A 20873-nucleotide genomic window follows, 5' to 3' on the forward strand; every position below is an offset into this window, starting at 1 on the left:
GGTCGCATACTGTTATTACATATTCAGAAACAACCGACTTCCGTTGCGACTTTTGTACATCAATCGGAATTCGCTGTCGTCACGAACATACACGAAGGCATTAAATGTTTGTACGAAAACAATTCGAGGTCATGAATTGGAATCATTTGATTGAACAAAGAAGGAGCTCCAAGTATATCTAAAAAATAGACCCTTATCTTCAAACTTTATTTACAGGCTTTTTATGGGAGATGATTTCAATTCAAGTGCTGGCTAGTGTACTTTCAGTTTCTTTTAATTGAGAAAAGGAGAAACTTTTAATCAGCCAAATATTTTCATTTTGTTGGAGGCTTGTTTCATATGAGCAGATTGTGGGAGAACTGCTCACATGGGGGTGGAAAGTCGCTACAATTAGTTCTCATTGGCTGCTCGCAGATAATAAGTAATCTTTTAGGTAAAAAGAATCTGTGCGAGACAATTGAGCTTTATCCAATTAGAGGAGAGAACGTAGTCTCTCTCTCCCTTAACCCGATTTTTCAGGCTCATTAAGATGCTCAATTCAGTGTCATTGCGCTGCGTTACTTAAATAGAGAAAATTATCCGTTCATATCGCGTATTGGGAAATCAAAACAAATGGCTAAATTGCCAATTTGCCAAGCATGTAAAACAACTTACAAATGCAGCACAGTTTCAAGATTGGATAGAGGAAGTTCTATAATAAACAGTGACACCTACTGGTTATATGCATTAACACATTTAAACCTTATGGACAGTTTTATTCAAGCGCTTGTGATGTTTTTTCACTCCTCTAGATGGTGCTCTTGGTTTCAAGATAGATTTCAAGCTTGCAATATTTGTTCTGCACCAATTCATGACCATCTTGAGGAGGGAAAATGTACCACACGTGCTTCATGAAGCTTAATTTGTCCACTACACTTCACATCCACTTTTCACACTCTTCTTGAAATCACTCCGATTAGGCGTCTGTCTCATGCGCCTTTCGTTACCATGACGACCAGGGCGCTGCAAGGGGATGCGGAGGAAAAAATGAGTTGGATGTTCCGCTTGCAAATGTGATGCATGCCACTTTCCATAATATGCCCTCTTTAAAAACACATTTGAATGATTTTTATTCATTTACATCGAATTCAGGCCAGTTCATGAACTGAAACAAAACACAACGCTTTCACATGTGACTTTGTGTGCTAATAGCACATAAATGATCCACGAGTTTCGATGCATGCATTAACTATGACTACGAAACACATTTACATGAGGAAGGTAAAGGTCATTTTAGAGCAATTATCCCTAATCTTGTTGCTCTGTATTTACAAATACAAAAATATGGGGTATCATTTGTCCCAAGTTACTTTTACAGTTAACACTCAAGTTTCAAGAATGTCCCAAGTTATTGTGTCAAAAGTCCAGTCCAGTCATCCACTGAATTTCAAGTAAGTCATTACTTGGGATAAGCAAAGTCAAAGTCCAGTTAAGTCTTAAACATATTTCTGAAATTGGAACCTCTGCTTTCTCCAATATGATAACGCAGAAGGCTCGTACTGCATTTTTCTATCAATCTAAATAGTATTGCCATGCATGTTTGGAGTTTAAATGCCTTCAAGCACCAAGCGATAGCGGTACAGAATTATACGGCATGTACATTGTGGAGCATCTCATCGCCAAATAATGAGCAGCTGAGATGACAACAAGTTTACCAAGCAAGCAGGATGGCGACATGGCCTTCAAACACATGGATGCATTTTCAATTCTCCCCCTTTCTGTGTGTGTGCGCGCGTGTGTGTGGCCATGCGGGTGAGTGGGTTTTAATGCGCTGGCGTCCGTATGACAGCATTGTAGGCAGTGGATGTGACACTCAGTTGTTAGTCATATTCCACCAGGAAGCTGCAGGGAGAAAAAAAAACATTCATTGACATTCATTGTTGCTATTTCGAGCTTACTTAAATCACCATTTTGAGTATTTTCCCAGATTTAGAAATATTGAATTGTGCTGCCATGTTCAAGCCAATAAAAAGTGTAGAACAAGAATTCGCTAGGTCACGACCCCTGGAATTAAAAAATAAAGAATAATAGTAACATAGTAACATTCAATTTAGTCATTGTGTCTATCCGGACTAGACCCACCAAAAAATTCCAACAAATAATGAGATAGTGAGATGTCTGCATTTTTGCTTTGAAGCAACTATTTAAGAATCCTTTTGGTGGTTGTGCATCCAACAGATTTGGTCTGATTGCTACCAAATTTGAAAGACATAAACGAGACAAGTGGGCGACACGGACACGTTCACGCCCATTGACGTACTTATACGTATAAACACACCTGGCAGCAACATGGTCGATACGATCTCAGCGTCCTCCAGCATGCTGATGAGGCAGCGCTGGAAGTCTTTGCTGCTGTTGGACTGCAGGTAGCTGAAAAGTGAAAAAAAAAATGAAATAAAATCTTGGGAAATGAATGATTTATCAATTGTGAGAAATCAAACATTTGGAAATACTTGAAATTGAACAGACGCATCACATAAAGTTATTCGCTGACGAACACAATGAGCGCCGGCACTGACCTCATCCAGGAAAGGCGGTCTCGCCAGAACTCATAAATCACGTAAGAGGACTTTTCCGGAAACTTTGGAACGGACACGCTGATGTCAAGAGAGAACAGCAAAAGAAACACAACATCATATAATAATATGAGTCACCATTAATTGTGGGATTTTCCAAATTTCATTCATATATATTTATATATATATACGGACAACTTGAATTGAAATGGCCATAATATAACAAATATTAGTGTGCGGCGTGAACGTGAATCACGGTCCGTTTATGATGACAGGACACTGACTGCAGGTTGTCGGAGTGCGCCGACGTGGCATCGACGTAGCTCTTGAGAACTTTGCGGAAGTTGTCCAGATCGCTGTCGTTCACCACCATTTTTCTCTGGACCAGCAGAACGTTCTGTCGGGAACGAGATGACACACGAAAACATTTCAGGGCTGTTGCGGCCTTCAGCGTCATCTTTTTTCTTTGTACTGTGAGTCAGACTGCAGGCTGCGTTTCGAGCATTTATACCATTCCGGTCCAACATCAACTTTCGATTTCTGTCTTGATGACTTTCATGTGCATAGCGACAAGACATTAATTGCTGTTTAATACAGTTCTTTCGCTTAATCAAATTATGCAAAGAAAAAAAGAGAACTGCAAAAAGAATGGCAATGTCAGTGCCCCACCAGATGGCGCTATTTGAATTTCCCGATAAAATTAAAAAAAAAAAAAAAAAAAAAAAAACAGACCATGCTCTTGATTTGGTGTATTGATTGAATTAAATCAGCCAACTGTCACCTGGCTTGCCAGTCCGCGAAATTCGATTTGTATGAACCGTTCCGAGCTCGAAAACGGGTTGCGGACGAGTGGTAGAATTGACTTTCTGCGTTATTTGTTGACTTACGGCTGCGGACGTGGTCGTGTTCCCCTTCAGAGGCTCCAACTTCGGACTCTGAGAAAAACCAATAATAATCAATAAGAACACAGAATAAGAATACTTTTGGAAGTTCCATTTAATGGGCGACATTGATGAGTGAGCAAGAAGTCGATTTTCCGATCCAGCATCGTGGTGATGAAAGGAAAGTGTGCAAGAGACCACATTGCAACACACTCGACATGATCCTAAAATAAAAAGATGATGTGTGTCGAGGTGTGTGCGCACATCTTGTGAATTTCAATATTGCATTCGGGAACCCCGCTGAGAGGATGAGAGAGTGGCGTGAGGTGGCGCAGGGAAGCACGAGAACAGGAGAATGTGAAGGTTTCACACCTGACACTCCAGTTTATCAAGCAGCCGCTGCAGCCGGCCGATCTGAGCGTTCCACTCGGCTTCCTCATCTCGACAAAATCGGTCCAAAACAGTTTTGACGCTGGATTAGTTCAGGTTTGTCTCTCACATGGTTACAAATGAACTGAAATCGCGCTTACCCGCGTTTCGGGAGCATGGGACGACGTTGTTGGAGGGGACGTCAGGGTCCACCCGACCACAGCTTCGGGCCCTCGGCTTCAACTCTCCTCTGCCACGTGGAAGGAAAACGGGTTTGTTAATGCATCGTGATGGCGAGTGATATACGCTGAAACGTAGAAAACTGAATAAGTGGATGGAACAAAGACTAAAAAAAATGATTGCTGTGATTCCCGTGGAACGTTCCCAATTTGGAATATTTCCAACATTCCCCATCTTAATTTCCCATAAAAATCGAGCAAGAATTTTCGTACTAGTAAATTGACAACCTGATTTGAAGTCGGTCACAATGCGGCAATGACTTTTAATCAAAGCCGTGTGACGTCCACTCGTTCGAAATAGCCTCGATTAATTATTATTAATCGAGTGCGAGGATTTTTAAAGCCTCCTTCCAACATAAATTGCGGCAGAAATGAGTCATATCCAATTTCAACATCTCACACATACACACGCTATAGCGTCCGGCCTATTAGCGAGACGTGCGTTTGAACTGGAATTCTGCACATTCCACCATTCCAGAGCGACATCAATTGAAAGGAAACCAGTCGGAGGTGGAAATCATTAGCCGAGGCTCCTCACTGCTTGCTGCCGACGCCATCTTGGCTGATGTCTTTGTAATAGCAGGGGCGGGATTCTTCTCCCTTCAATTTGTCACAATATATATATATATATATATATATAGTAACCTTTTGTTCTCAATACTTCTTAATGACCTTCAGCGTTGTCCTTATTCAGTCAAGAAATGACTCACCAATTAGCCACCACAATATAGAAAATTGCGCACACACACAAAAAAAAGCCGCTCTGTAACCACATTATTAATATTTCTTTTTATCCGGGATATTCTAGACCGCTTTTTATTCACTCTTATGAGTACTCCCTGAAAATTGAATTCAACACAAGGTTGTGAACAAAGACCCTTGTTCCAGATGCTGAGGACAACTTACTCAATGTTTGATTTTTTTATTTGCCTTAAGTACGATTTTTTTTTTTTTATGACTCTCGCTCGTTGTGTTTCAAAGCTTGGCAAGACTTCAAGACTGGACTTCTTGTTACCAAATATGACAGGTGGAATACAAAAAAACAAGAAAATAAATCATATTCGCGCTGATACTGACAGACCGTCGACGCTCGCTTCATCGACGGCCTCCACGGCGCATTGCAGCGACCTCTGCAGGGACCGCAGCTGTGCGGACGTCTCTCGCAGAAGGAAGCGGGTCACAAACTGACCCAGGACGCTGGAGTCCTGGTACTCCTGAAAACAGAAAGCCATTTTTAGCGTTTCTTTGCTAATCAATTCACAACCTTTCACAAAGGAAGGTTGCTCTGCTAGCATAAAAAGTTAGCCAAAGCTAGCTTGCGCTTGGTTTGAAACAAACAGCAACTTTTTTTTTAATCTTCTCAGTATGTTTTTGTACTAAAGTACATTTCAGAGTCTGGATTGTTTCACTTCTACATCAGTACAGAAATTGAATCCGTACAAATTAAGTTCTACTTTTACTCGTTGTTTTTCCTTTACATACTGGAGACAGATAGATCCATACTTCGAAGAACACGGAGAGTACTTTTGCCATCGCTATGAATAACAGCAACATTTGATCGACTTGGCACACAAATGACTCATAAAATCGACGGGCTTTTAATAGACATGCTAAGAGCTGCCCTTGCCCCTCAACACAAATGCCATCGCACCCTCGCTTAGGAATCCCGCTGACACGTTGCGCAACAGAGCAGCAGCTCCTTGTCAAAGCAAACGCTCGACACGTACCGAGCAGTCGGCGGCAAAACCTCCCAGGATTTGCCCACTCGTCGCTCGCGTCTAAACTGGAGGAAGGTGAGCTCATTAAGGCGGCGTGTGCAATTATGCAGCACGCATTTTCCCCGCGCTTGTCTCCTTTAATGAGCACACTTGGCTCGCGGTTCACGGCTCAAACAATCCTGAGGTCAACGTGTCGGGCCGCGGGCCGTCCAAGAAGTAATTCATCTGGTGAGGATTCGGATAAAAGTCCCCAACCAAAAAAAATGTTTGTTCCAATTTGCTCAAATTGCAAAAAATTTTTTTTTTTTTTTTAATTTCTTTTTTTTTATTTAGACAATCACAGCCCTTTACAGGGCAAAGGAACCAAAGTCTAGATTCGCAAATCATCAATCAGGATTAAAATCCAACCTTTTCATAGAAAAAAAAAAGGCGAATTCATCTGTATTCAGTTTTGACAATCTCAACACCTCCGCTAAACTGAATGAACTCTTACCTCTTTCGTTTTATACATGGCCTTTAAAATGGCCACATTGAGCTTCTCCAGAGCGGAGAGGACGTTCAGGTACTCCCCGATGTGCTGAGAAAAATAATCTACGCACGGGAAAGTGACACAACATGTTTATGCAATGGAACTCATCATCAGCTTTACAAAAAGTTGTGGCCGAAACATATTTTATGAAGACCATACACGCACACAAAGGCCTCTTTTGTTTTTCTTCCTAATAGTCGACATGGCAAACGGAGATTCATGATAGAATAATGACATGCACGACGGTACCACTTGGAATCCAAACTGAGTTTAAAGGAACCGAATGGGAAAAAGGAATTGAATCGTTGTCGTGCTTGTTGGATGAAGAATGCAGCAGTTTGACGAGTTGGCTGCCACCGACACTAACAAGCCTCTGTCCTACTTTATCAGGCTTTATCCAGGCCACACACACACACGCACACACACACACACACAGTATTTTGCTAACAATTAGGCCAAAAGATGTGCGCTGACGGAAGATGGACGAACGTGACAGTACAAGCACCAACCTGAAAGCTTGTCAGTGTCCAGATTGCTGCACGGAGCACAGCAAGAAAAGAGATCAGTTACGATTCAAACGCATCACGTGACATGTGAGCGCAACGGAAACCCACTTGAATCGGAAAAATCACCACAATCGAATTTTTCGATTTCAAAATGGGCCTCGGATAGCTTTTACATGTTGTTGCATCTTAAATAATGTAAACATGACAAAAGCTACAGCCGTACCAAATCGAATATCAAATCGTATTATAATCCCACTGAATCAAAACAAATCGAATCTTGAATCGAATTTATTGTTTCGAGCCGATCGAAACAGGTCACTTTTCTTTATTTTAAATTGCCCTTTTTAGGACACAAGCGCATCTCACAAAGCAAGAATGTAGCCAATAAGAACATTTTTGACAGGTTGCACCCGCGTTCGGGTGGATTCTTGTTACGATGCATCTCTTTTTTTTAAGGGTGCATATTCAACTCACTTATTCTGCCGCCCGTCGATGGAGTAGAAAAGCTCCTGCAGCTGCTCTGTTGTCAGAACACCATCAGCAAAGTAAGCGTTGAACTCTTCAAACGACAGCTTGCCGTCATCTAAGACCACCACAAAAATAAATAAGGAAGGAAGACAGCTTCTGTCACATTTCTGGAAATGTTTGTCACAACATATCGTCGCAATTCCTTTGAATTTACGCCCGCTCGCAGCTGGTTGAAGAAAATGCAAGAGCGTACAAAGGTTTGACAAAGACACAAAAACGTATAATTGCTTTTCTGTCCACCAGCACCCAAAATGTTGCCAATGATGGACCGGCGGCTGTTGTTTTGCCTGCTCTAAGCAAATTCCGGACGGGGAAGCTCCCAATTATCCACTCCGGGGTCCGAACGGTGTTCCCATCTTGCGGTGACAGAAAATGAGGCAGCGTTGCAGTGGTTGCTGAGTTGTCATCTGCAACCCACCAACAATCTGTAGCTGTCCGCATTTGTCATTTTCAAACAATTTGCGGGTGCTGCTTAGTCAGGTCACGTGATGAAACGTGACGAGTAGAAGTGGGAGCAAGTTGCATCCAGGTGCAGACTGTCAGGCAAACAAAATGCAAAGCGACGACGCGTCATTGCTGCTTTTCATCCGGCTTTGCAAAACTTCTCCTCCCGAGCCCGCGAGACGTCGGCCCCGTAACGATCCTGTCATGAAGTTCCGCTCGGCTGATTCGGAGAGACAGAAGGCTGACGGGCGCCATCTGTTCAGCTGAAGCCACCTCGACAAGGCTTGTAATGACCTCAGCCCGCAGGCGATGCCCCGACGTGACGCTTTGGCACCTTCGTTCCTCTAAATCAGGCTGTTGTTACCGAGCTTTAGTGCTTCCTCACCTTCTTTCTCCTAAACAAGTAAGAACAGCACCAAACAGATGGACCGAGCCAACTGTTCTGCAACCTACAGTACACTCGCAGACAGAACCTTTAGCATTAGCATTAGCATTGCCAGGGATGCAAAGGAGGCGTGGACCTAAGTGTCCTAACAATGATGCGAGACGCACTGCGGCGAACCAAGAACTGTCTCCATGTCCACGATATCCATTCATTTGGACAGATTTCATAGTATTATTAGATTTATTGTTCTATGCCCTGCTTTACATGTTTTTGCAGTGGTGGGCGGTCAAGGCCTTCTCTGCTGGCCTAACAGAATCAAGAAAAAATGATCATATTCTTTGCATTGATGTCATATTATATGCTAGTGTTTTATTTTTAGGTGAGAGTTTTTATCCAATCAGAATTCAGCTCGCTCCTGTTGCCAGGCAGATTTCATCATACCAGTAGCCTGCACTATTCATCCGAGGCCTTCGGATACAATCGCGCGGGCGTCTGTTCTGTGTCTCGAGCGAGCTTTTACAGTTGATAGGCGGTTGCGATAGCCAATCAGATCACGAGTTGATGACCGTGAGGCCTTCTCGTTGGCCTTACGGTGAAGGTGAATCAACATACCCGGAAGTCAAAACTGACGGCATTTCCAAAATCTAAAATATATTCCTGCTTTTTTAAACCACAATGGCCGAAGGAGGAAAAGTGTGGATTTAATTGCAGATACGCTTGCGAGGCCATTTTCAAGATGGACCTTTTGAGAGAAGCCAATACTCAGTAATGCAGGTTCAAATTACGGTGCAACTTTGGAGGGCAAAGTGCAACGTTGAAATGAATAACAGTTTTTTATGCAGCAAAGGGGAGTTCTTAATACCGCCGGATCGTCTGACGGAGGCGTCCAGATGGTGTCAAAAGACGGCAAAGCGCGATTCAGATGCGAGGCCAGGTGGAGGATTAGCTCGTTTGTTAGCGGCTGACGCACGCGGCAATGCGTCGTCAACACGTGCCTTTCTTTGTTTGCTTTCTGGATGGGATGGTGAATTTGGCGCAGTGCATTTCACAGCTCTGCAGTGTTCATTTGTCGGGGTGAAATAAAAGCCATCTTTTATTTCAACCCGACCAATAGCCCGAGCGCACTCAGAATGCTGAGAGTGAATTTGGTGCCAACCTTCCCGGTGGTAATCAAAAAGAAAGAAAGACAAAAAAACAAAAACAAAACCCTGAAACCTTCTCATTGCTATTGGCTGCAATCTATTCCGAGTCTGAAAATGAATCATGCATGAGAAAAGCGCCAGTGCTGACTGGACGAAGACGGCGTCATAACTCTTCTTCTTCTTCGCCATAAAAGGAAAAAAAAAAAAAGTTCCCAAAGTTTGTAAAGGATCAATATAAACAAGAGCCAAATGATTGAACTTTTGAAAAGTAAAAGGTTATTCTCGCCGCAGATTGCCCAAAGTGCTTTATAAATTCACATTCATTATTTATTTATTCTATAATTCCTGACTTTACGCATTAGCCAATAACCCACAGCCGATTCCATTTATTTTTAATTTCTTTTTTTTTTTTTATTCTTCACATTTATTCTTAATTTTATTCATTCTTTAATTATTCTTCAGACAAATGCTCAGTTTCACTAAGTGGAAAAAGTGATTTTTGCAAGTCAGTAGTGTGTATCCTGGCTGTATTTTAGTGGTCACCATTTGGAAGTGTCAAATATTCAAATGTGTCCTCTCGGGAAGCGGACGTCCTCGCAAAACTTTTTTTTGTCCGTCACGCCGCGTGTTTATGATATTTGCTTTTTCGTTTCCAGCTGTTGTGGTCAGCCCCGCCCCCTTGCGACAACCAATCGACTCCCTCGGGCCACAGCTGTCTTGACCAGGTGTGCCTCGTTGTCTCGTCTTTATTTGCCAGCTTTCTTTCAGTCGCTGTTGCTGTCATGTGTCACGTTAGCAAAGTCGAGCTTTCATTCCTTGGGTCGTACATTTTTGTCTTCTGATAATTTGGATTTTTTTCTACTTTTGAAAATCAATTTCTTTTTTTTTCGAAAGATGACACCTGCTTTCCGCCACTTGGGTCCATCTTTAGCCAACATGACTAGAACTGTCATTTTCTGTTTCTGTTCAAAATGATCTGCTTTCAATTAAGTCACAATTTGACTCAAGGTCAAATTTTCACCAGTTTAGTGTACCTCAAAGCTAATCTGCCGTCCGAATGCGATCGCAGCTTCCGTCATGGAGCTGAAGCTGCGTTTAATTGCTCCGTCCGTCTCGGCGCTAGATGAACAAAGATTGTCGTTCTGATTGTGCTCCGCCTTCACATCTACCGTCATCCATCACTGTTTACGGGGGGTGTCGTGACAGCCCACCCCGCCGACTTCATTACAATAAAAACATCTTGACGAGCGCACCATCCACCGGAATCTCCCCCTCGCAACAATCCGTCGGACTCGTGGCGGTAATTGCCTTTTCTCAAGCATCGGGATGACGTGGCTTGTAAATGGAACGATGTCCCTGTCGACGCCTCCTGCGTCGAGATTTGTTTCGGCGCCGGCATCTTCTTTCAGCCGCACACAAAGTAAATGGAGCAGGGCATGTGCAGCCGACGCAAAAGGCGCAGGAAAAGCGCACGACATTACACACGGGAAGGTTGGTCGCCAAACTGGATTGTTGTCCGCCGGTGGATGTCGTTCATATCGTGGAAATATTATAATATGGAAACGCGTACAATCCTTCAAATAAATGATTCCCTTTTACGATCCGGTTTGAACAATCCACTGCACACGCTTGCGAGATTCTGCGAAAGTGTTCGAACAATGAGGCCTATTCCTTTTTTTCATTTTACAGGAAACACACTTCAATAAATAAGAAGTGCTGAATTTTGTCGGCGTTAACCGAAGACTGCATTTACGTTTCCCAATGAGTGGAAAAAGAAGCTAAATTGAATCCGAGCGATCGCAAAAGCAAAGTAGATGAGTCTCGGCCGTGAATAGGGCTGGGTATCGATTCAAATTTCCAAAATCGATTTGATACACGAGAAGCTGATTCGATTACATTTTCCATTCACGATTCACTTTGATTTTTGACTCAATCGAGGATTTCACGCGGTAGCAATTTGACTTAGATAGGGAAGAGATTCTCAGAAAAACCAAAGCAGCAATTCTTGCTTCCGCCATTTTGTTTTGATACGCTACTTTTGCGTCGTGACAAGATCTCGCGTGAGGTCATGTCAATTTGTGGGGAAAATATGTCATAAAAAATCTGGATATATTGGGCGATAAAAATAGAAATCAATTCAAATCGATTTTTTTTTTTTTTAAACTCAGCCCAAACTAAATTTTGATGGACAGCAAACAGAAACTCACCTCAATGTTTGCGTATGGTAAGATGAGTCAGTCAGGTTTTTTTTTTTTGTTTAGTTTTTTTCTTTGAGCTATGCTAGGCAATTCCAGTGAAGCCCTCTGAACTTTGCCCAGCAACAGATAACATGAATAAAAAAGCAAGCAAAAATGTGCGAGAAGGACACAAGCATCAACACAAATTGTTTTTCACTCACCATTTTTGTCCGCTCGGCGGAAAATCTAAAAGCGAGAGAGAGAAAAGACAGAATTAAAAAACCCAGCATCTCGTAACCATCAAGATTTGTATTTTCCAAACTATGGTGACGTCACAATTCATAAATGAGGCATGCATGTATTTCTCAGTTGCGAGCGGCGCTGAACAACAAAGTCTTTATGACCAAGTTCTGAGCAGTTGTTGAAAGAAAATGTCTTTGACCTCGACACAGAGCAATGACTCATGTTAAAAGAAAAATTGTCGCTTTCTACTCTGGAACGTCTACTCGCCGTTCCCACTGCATCGCATTTTCTGCCGAACGGAAGGATGTATAACGAATGAATGACGACATATCATAGCAACAAGATGATGACATGCTAGCGGGGACTTCAGATTGGACACCCATTTTGCATTTGACAGATTCCACTGTAATTTGAAAAAAACAAAAACAAAAACAGCAATCATTTAACAATAAAAGAAGCATTAAGGAAGTCAGTAAAGCTGCCTCCATTTTTGGGGGGTACAAACAAATACAGATCAAGAGTTTACATCATTTTTCATGGCGGTTTAATCATTGATGCACAAGATTTGTGCATTCTGTTTTTTGTTTTTTTTTTCAGAAGTGAGGAGACAAGAGTCTGAGTGACGTTCCGTCGCGCTTTTTCTGACTTTGGCATTGAATTCCTCTTCTCCTGGAATGCAATATTTAGAAGTACGTCAAACTTGCTTTTATATCAATTGGTCAAAAATGTTGTTTTCCATCTGAATAGCTTGGGAAGTTTGGTCTCATTTCAGCCTCGCTCGGAGCAGTATTTTAATTCGGCTGTGGAGCCTCTAACGACTTGCGGGAGAGAAACTGAAACTAAAGTAAACGTCTTTTCTGTAATTAAGAACGGGAGATGTTGCTTTCATTTTCTGTTTCAGCAACGTCAAGGTTGCCGTTCTCATCAGTTTGCTTCGGTGTTTGGCTCACAAGCCAGCCGATATATATAAAAAAAAAAAAGAAACCTCTGCTCTCCTTTTGAGGCCTCGTCGTCCTGTCAATCGGGCTTTTCAGCCCATAGAAATGAAAAGGGAGTCAGATGCGCAGGCTGATTGCTGCCCGTGTCAGAGGACGATAATGCAGCTTTTTACAGCGCGACGCCAAAAGGTCAGCGCTGCATCTCAAAGTGCCGCATGGCGGCGGCAGATGTCAAATCAGCGCGAGCAGTCGGAATCTTGTTTGGTATTCAGAGGTGCTGATAGCATGGATGTGTTTAGCATGCACGTAAAACCATTTATATCGAAAGGATTTTCAAAATTCAGTTGCGGTGGACACTAAACGTCTTACAACGTTAAAAACCCTGACTTGACTCTTCGCAAATTCACAGATTCTGACCTGTAGCAATCGCCCGACACTTCTTGAAGATCTTTGCGTTTCGGGGAGGAGCTCAGTTTAGCCAGGGTTGTTACTGGAAGTCTTCATTGCATGTTCATGTGCACGGGCAATTCAGCTGTCGGCTGTTTAGATTGAATTGTACTGTTGCAAGATGAGGTTCATTAAGGTCCGCAACTTCCACGATCTACCCATGCGGATATGAGTCTGTAAATCCAAATGTATCTCTTTAAAATATTTGCTTGACACAGTTTACTGGTCTGCTTTCCAATTCGGGAAGGGCTTTCGTACCAGCCAACTTTTCGAGAACCCACAAAAACATGAATCTGTGTCTTTCAGTAAATCGAAATAAAATGGGCAGGTGTTCACGGAATTTTCTTTTTTGCCGATTGGATTTTATTGTGCCTCAGACGGACAAAATATTCTAAACATCTCTTGTTTAGTTCTACACAAATAAAAGCCGAAAGTCGCTCACATGCACACGCACGTGATCAAAAGCAGATCGATAACTCTGTGTGAGTGTCAAGCACTCCCTCGTGCCAAAACATATGCACACAAGCTCAAGGAAGACATTCAAGTTATCATGCAGTGGCGGGAGCTGCAACTCTTAATTTGTGATGTCATTTTACAAACCGCACACACAACATGAATGCTGTCCTCAATCCAATTTGACATTGCATTATCATCACAAATGCAAATCTAGCATTACAAATTAACACAAATTAAGTGGGGGTTTACCAAGTCCGGGGTCCTAGTCAGCCTGTTTCATTTGTAACCCTGTCCCAACTCACTTGATTGAAATGAACAAGATCATTATCAAGCTTTTGCAAAGCTTTCTGATGAGCTGGTCATTAAACCAGGTACGGATGAAACAGGTTGGGTGAGGACCGGACATAAGCTGTCATCTCATTTTATTTCCCACTCCAAAGGGAGCATCAAAAGTAACAATGGTGGTGGATGCAGCACTCACATCATGAAGGATGCTGAGCTCTCGTCCGCTGCTCTGCTGCTGATTCTGCTGCTGCTGCAGTTGAGTATGTTTGCGCTTGGCGGACTGCAGACACATGGTGATCATCTCCGTGCAGGCCAACATGTTTACTCTAAATGAAGAATCTCTTCGGGCTCAGGAGGATGCCGATGTGGTCGACGTGCTGGGAGGTTTTGTGTCAGGTGAGCAGGTGAGATGCAACTTTTAAGAGCGAGCGGCCCCTGCTGGAGACGCTGCGATTGGCTGCTTTGAGTTCGGCGTAGAAAAAGCCCTGCATTTTAGGATTTCAAATGAACGAGTACGTTATTTAAAAATTATTGTATAAAGTAAAATGGGATAATATATGCTAACAAACATTAATACAACAAATATAACCAAAAATAATTCGGCCCTTGTATCTTTGTCAGAAGCGATGCATTCACGGTCAGTAGTAAACTATGAAATCTATTCAAACAACATGCCAACAAACGAAGTAGTAGTTGGCTGTTGACTTCTACCGATACTATTTTTATGGGAGGGGGATACAACTACAATTGAATGGTAAAATACAAAAAAACTAAATTTTATCGTTTGACTTTGCTATCTATACTGTGAGACGACTGTACCATCGTATAAACAACAGGTTTTACTTGCACCACGACAAAAACACCCACTCTTAAAATGAAATGTCGTAATGTGATAGTGAAAGACCCAAAGGCGACTTCAGTTGTTTAATCCAGCCGACCCGAAACAGAATAAAAATATTCGCAACGACTTGAATGAAATTATGGAAAGGACAGCTCATTTCCCTACAAGTGAGGCGTTCATGACTCTGTGAAACCCAGAGAGACAACTTTTGGCAAACACGACCACCTGCTGGACAAAAAAAGGGACTACAGTCATGCTTTATTTTGAGTCAGTGCAAGAAGACGTCTTGACAGACAAGCTCACATTAGCATCGATCGACATTGATTGAAGTTCGAGACATATCCGGGTGGTGACAGCGTTAATGACACCTGATGGCGCGAGACTGTCGTGCCAAAGTACTTACCCCCTGCCAAAATCTGTATCCCCTGTCGCGGGAGCGCGCACGCATTGACTGAAGGCGGCGCGATGTTACTACGTTTGTTTTCATTGAAAGGCACGAAGAATGTATGATTTTGTGTTTTTGATTTGCTGTAATTTAAACTAGGGTTTCCATAAAAGTGGTAGTCTTCGTCGGTGTGGTTTTCAGCACACCATTCGCTACAATTTAACACGTAAAGTAAGCGTTTGACTGCGCCGAAATCGGGGGGAAATTACCTGCATTTGCATTCGTTAGACCAAAGAAATTTTGCAATCAATGCAGCTACCATAAGGGAATTTCAGTGATCAAAACACGATGGAAAGGGGAGAGGATGAGTGATTCCAGCGAGATCAAATTAAGTGGCAAAATACAGATAGGTGGGTATCCTGTTAGAGAACACGTAATTGTATTCCAATTGACTGATTTGTTTATTTTTTTTATAACCACTGATAGCCGCGTCAAGAGTAGCAAAAGAATAAAAAAATAAATAAAGTCACTCGCGTTCTGCGTCGGACTCGAGGTGCATTCACTGACCACTTACGCAGTAGGAAAGTTACTAGGGGGGACTGATTCTGGCAGCACCTGCCAGAATAGGTACCCCCCTCTAATCACAAAAATATTAACCCCAACCATCAAGTGACTTATTCTGTGTACTTGTTGGATCATTTTGAGTATGTGTGGCAAGTTTGAGCAGGATCCCTTCTTCCTCGGCAAAGTTACCAGGGGGGACTGATTCTGGCAGCACCTGCCAGAATAGGTACCCCCCCTCTAAGCACCTGCTTTGATAAATGCAGTAATCAAATTAATGCATATGCAAACAATCACAAACACACATTTACATATTTATTTAAGTGCTAATACTATAACAAATACATTTCACAAAGTAATGCTACTGTATCATAGAACTTTACATACTCTAATAGTGCAGTCCTTAAGTAATATTTATGCTGTCCTCAGTAAATTGTGTCAGTTGTTTTATAATTGGAATTCTATCTCTATGTGTAATTTTGTTTATTGTTTGATCCTCAGTCGGTTACTTTGTGGCTTTTTGACTTTCTTTGCACGATAGCCTTGGAGCAAAAGGCGACTTCGGCTGTCAATTCGTCTGTGTTGAAACTGAGTTAAAGTTCTCGTAGTGACGTTTATAAACAGTCATTCAGATTCACGGGCTGGCTTCCCCGACCGACACGCGTGGTGTTTTCGCTTCCTGGAGTCAAACCATTTTCACTTTCATTTGTTTCTTGGAACATTTAAGACGTGGGTGGAAGACGCCAACTAATCGGTTTTTGTTGTTGTTGTTTTTTTTCCAACTTCGCGAGTTTGTGGTTTTTGACACCTCAACGTAACACGAAGGTTTGGTTTGGTCTCCCACATGAAATGATGGCGACTGGAGGAACGCCGGCTGGTATGTTAGCATCTATTCATCTAAATGTTAACTTGGCTTTTACGTGGCACGTAGTTTTTGAGACTCTGTTTTTCAGCTAAAATGAACTTTTTTTTAGTTTTTTTTTTTTTTTTTTTTTTTACAAATTTTGACCCAATTAAAAGAATTGAAAATACTTTTTCACCTTTTTTGCTGTCTTTGACGATGGAACGTTAATGTTTGAATTAACTTGGCATTTTTTCAAGTCTCCTGTAAAGTGACTATTTTGGAGGTATAAAGATTCCACCCAATGTCAGCGAAAATTTGTATTGGTTGACTCAACTTGATCTTGACCATTTTGCTTAACATGCCAACCAACGTGAATTTATTATCCCCCACAGCAAATGTTGTGCAATTTTATGCTCGCCATTGTACCTGATTTTGGTGTATCCTAGCAGCTGATGTTATGGTAATTATTTGCTCCAGCACGCCCGCGACCCTCATGACGAGAAGCGGATAATGAATGGATTGTCACAGCTCCACAATCTTCTTTTTTTTTTTTTTTTTTTTTTGCTTGCAGCGGAGGAGCTGGCGAGGCGTCTGAGTGAAGCTCTGAGCACTGGAAACGAAGAAGAGGCTGTCACTCTGAGCCGGGAGTTGTGCCGACTCTCACTGCCGGTGTGCGTCAGCATCGGCAGCCTAGACGCCACTCAGGACACCATCCGGTGCAACTAAATTCTTTTCTTTTCTTTTAACAGAATTTTGAATAGCTCAAGAAAATGTTGTTGTCTGGGCAGCCCCCTTCGTTGTGGATATTCTGTGACCGACACCCCACCCTTTGTTTTTTTTCTAGGTTGTCCGTGGGTGTGGAGGATGCGCAGTCTGAAGGCGTCACGGCGGTGACTGTTCTGGTTTCGTGTGGAATGAGCATTGGCCAACTTAAAGACGAGGTACAGTTAGGTAGACCTCACGAGATCCTGCAGTGCCGCAAATAACTTGTTGTGATATTTTGTACTCCTTGTTATAAATATGAAGGCTTGTGCAATGGACATGTATTAAATTTCCACTGCATCTTTAAATCAAGTGTGCCGATCAGACGACAAGTGCTTCATGAAGCTTCATTTGTCCATCACCACACAGAGCAGGTCACAATTTCTTTTATTTTTTGAGCGACTGAACGTGTCGACATGCAATTTTATTTCCGGCACCAGATCAACCAGAAATTTGGCTTCCTTCCGGCGCTGCAGCGCTGGGTGATCGGGAAGCGGCTGGCATGCGACCACGAGACGCTGTACAGTCACGGCATACGCTGTGACGGCGACTGGGCTTTCCTGTACATTCTGTCTGCCGGTGCCGCTCATCTGAACGAACAGCAGCAGCGACCGGAAGGTCAGTATAGCGAACGCTCACGCTCACGCCCACAAGGTCATGAAGACGTTAAAATAAGTCCAACGCAGCGGTGCGCATCAAGCGATGCTACTGAACTGGATAAACGCAAATAAATTACAGTTTGCGCCTGCATGCCGATTGATTTTTGGCTTGCCGGCATCTCATCATTTGGTTTTGCTTTTTTTTTTGAGACATGCAGCTAAATTCATCCTCACTCCAAAAGTGTGACGTCACACTTACCCAGACACAAATTTTCTATGTTTACATGCAGTCAATAAACCTTTCAAAATCCGACTATCTGCAGTATTCGAGTTTTTTAAACGCCGCGCAAACGCATGCAATAACGCAAATATACCCTTCTTCAGGTTTTTTTAAATTCAAAATATCATGCCCGAGTTACACCTTTCCGAACCCATCATTGAGCCTGGGTTGTCTGTAGAGAACCACGTCAATACATCATTTTTTTTTTCAATGTTTTTTTTTTAATGGATAATTTGTCGAATCAGTTCAAAATAATCAACTCATTTGGATCCTTTTGTGTTGCATTTATGGTTTGAGCAATTAATAGAGGCAATTATAAAAAAATATTTTTGAAAATTGATGACGTCATCTAAAACCTACAGTTAGTGACTTGCATAAATTCCTAAAAATGAAATTTCAAGTGTGATATTTCTTTGCAGCTGCTCACGGCACAAGAGTACGAGCGCTTTCTGGAACAACGTCTGAGCGTCGCTGAGAGCCGCCTGGAACACACCTTCCACTGTCGCACCCCCAACTGTCGAGGCTCGTGTGTATGATGGCAGATGCTTGCAAACGCACCGCATGTTGTTTTCTTTTTTTTTTTGTGTGTGCGAGTGTTCGCTAAAGGCTACAAAAGGTTGCAGAGCTGTTTCTTTTACTTGTTGCAAAGTGTTCTTTCATTTAAACTTGAAACGTTTGTGACGTCAAAGTGCCCTCACGCTCGCATTGCAAATTTCACGGCTCACTTGTTTTGAATCACGCGACGTTCGCTATGCCCGCCCGGGAGCACTTTCATGTCGTCCGTTTCAGTCGAAGGCACAGGTGGGACAGGACAAAATGGCAGCGCTGTAGGGTTGATGAAAACCGGCTGCCTTAATATGCTAAATTCTTGTTCCACAAACGCAAAATGAATCAGACGACCATGTTTAGACCGTTTACAATTTTTTTGTGCTCCCCTTGATCCGGTTCTCAAAGATGTGGAATGAATGCTGAAACGGCTTTTCGTAGGTGCGTTTACGAGGACGAAATTAATCATTTCCAATGCCAACTCTGCATGCAAGTCAACTGCCTTCACTGCAAGGTAGCTGCTTTTTGTTCACATTTTTGTACTTTCTTTCCAATTGTGCGGAGAAATAACTACATTTATTTCCTCCCCATTTTTCTGCAGGCCATTCATGAGGACATGAATTGTCAAGAGTATCAAGATGACCTCCGAAAACGGGCAGAAAAAGACCACGTGGCGCAGCAGACCCAACACCTGCTGCAGGTAACATATATAACCTGAACCTCAAGAAATGCGAAATGGGGCCTAATCCAAGTGACAGGGAGCAGGGGAGTTGGAGTTCTCCTTGTGTTTGTGCGGGCTTTTTATGAGTACTCTGCCTTGAAAATTGTCCAGTGTGAATGCTCATTTGTCTTTATGTGCCCTGGAGATGACTGGCGACCAGTCTAGGCTGCACCCCGCCTCTTGCCCAATGTCAGCTGGGAGAGGCTCCAGCGAGGTGGGGAAAATGAAGCTTCAAATTTGCTTCATGAACTCGTTGTTGTATTTTTTTATTCCACGAGATGGCACTCTCTCTTCGACATTGGGCTGAAAGCACACAGACTTGACTTTTCTTCAACCCAAACAGCGCCATCTACAGGAGTCAAAAAGTACAACAACTGGTTCATGAAGCAAATTTCAAATTTCGTTTTGCCTTCACTAGCGCCAGCTTATCCGCAGCCCAAATGAGGAGGAAGCTATAGAAAATGGATGGCTTGACCACCCATCTAATACTTACCTTCTGCAATTGCTGTTTGTTTTTGTCAAAGGATTTACTTCGGAGCGGCAAGGCCATGAATTGTCCGCAGTGCAACATCACCATTCAAAAGAAAGACGGCTGCGACTGGCTCCGCTGTTCGGTGTGCAACACGGAAATCTGCTGGGTGACCAAACAAGCTCGCTGGGGACCCAACGTAGAACACACGTCACACACAAATAAACAGGACTCATTGTTGCTCGATACTTGATGATCAAACTGTACATTTATTTTTGTTCCAACAGGGCAGGGGAGACACATCAGGAGGCTGTAAATGCCGAGTGAATAATCAGCCATGCCATCCCAACTGCATGAATTGCCACTGACGCCCTTCCATACATCAGGTGTTCTAATTATGGGAAATACAATCACCATTACCTACAAATACTGATAGGAAAATGAAGCTTCACGAAGCACCTGTGATATGTTTTTCCTCTACAAGATGATCTTGCTTTAAAAAAATAAAGGCGAGTGCAATGGAAATTAATTACATTTCCACTTCAATTTTAGTCCAAGAGTGCCATTTAGAGGATGAGTGCTTCATGAAGTTTCATTTGTCCATCACAATCTACAAGTTATCAAGTATCATGATGATGTATGTTTGTTTACAGATGAGCAGGATATCTGTCTATCTATATATATCACAATCACTGCTGCTTTACAGTATTGTATGCTATGCACTTTTTGATCCAAGTTTTATACATGTATCAGTTTACTTATTCGACTTGGATTAAAAAAAAATACAAAACAAGATTGCATGATTATATTCTTAAAATCAGCATCTCGTGTTGACTCTTGTTGTGAATGTTTAGAGTAACGTAACGACCAGCTCATAATCTTTTTAAACAGTAGTTGTTTGCACATTAAATATTAACACTTGTTTTAGAACTTTCATGCGTAGTAGGACGTTGTCAAGCGTTACATGTCCACTCAGTTTCATAGAATATCAGTCCATAGAAAAACATCTCATTATTTCAAAAC

General features: G+C 42.4%; 2 protein-coding genes across 2 annotated transcripts; one reads left to right on the forward strand and one right to left on the reverse strand.

Moving 5' to 3' along the window:
* Positions 1-1092: 1092 nt before the first annotated feature.
* On the reverse strand, positions 1093-15146 carry necab3 (N-terminal EF-hand calcium binding protein 3). Its single transcript, XM_088308980.1, has 14 exons — positions 15087-15146; positions 14039-14327; positions 11695-11719; positions 7272-7380; positions 6801-6826; positions 6256-6353; positions 5122-5258; positions 3967-4055; positions 3809-3876; positions 3443-3490; positions 2840-2952; positions 2559-2636; positions 2318-2409; positions 1093-1881 (listed from the first exon to the last, which is right to left on the reverse strand). The coding sequence occupies exons 2-14, from the start codon at positions 14159-14161 to the stop codon at positions 1853-1855; spliced, it is 1035 nt and encodes a 344-aa protein (XP_088165106.1). The 5' UTR covers positions 14162-14327; positions 15087-15146; the 3' UTR covers positions 1093-1852.
* Positions 15147-16290: 1144 nt separating this feature from the next.
* Positions 16291-20742, forward strand: LOC148326701 (ranBP-type and C3HC4-type zinc finger-containing protein 1-like). Its single transcript, XM_088308848.1, has 9 exons — positions 16291-16506; positions 17045-17189; positions 17318-17414; positions 17676-17900; positions 18534-18640; positions 19102-19174; positions 19262-19360; positions 19906-20049; positions 20138-20742. Exons 1-9 carry the CDS (start codon positions 16479-16481, stop codon positions 20216-20218), a joined length of 999 nt encoding a protein of 332 aa, XP_088164974.1. The 5' UTR covers positions 16291-16478; the 3' UTR covers positions 20219-20742.
* Positions 20743-20873: the final 131 nt, after the last annotated feature.

The sequence above is a fragment of the Idiotropiscis lumnitzeri genome, chromosome 11 (genome assembly GCF_059441095.1).
Source record: "Idiotropiscis lumnitzeri isolate Australia: NSW breed Sydney's pygmy pipehorse chromosome 11, RoL_Ilum_1.0, whole genome shotgun sequence".
Lineage (NCBI taxonomy): Eukaryota > Metazoa > Chordata > Actinopteri > Syngnathiformes > Syngnathidae > Idiotropiscis > Idiotropiscis lumnitzeri.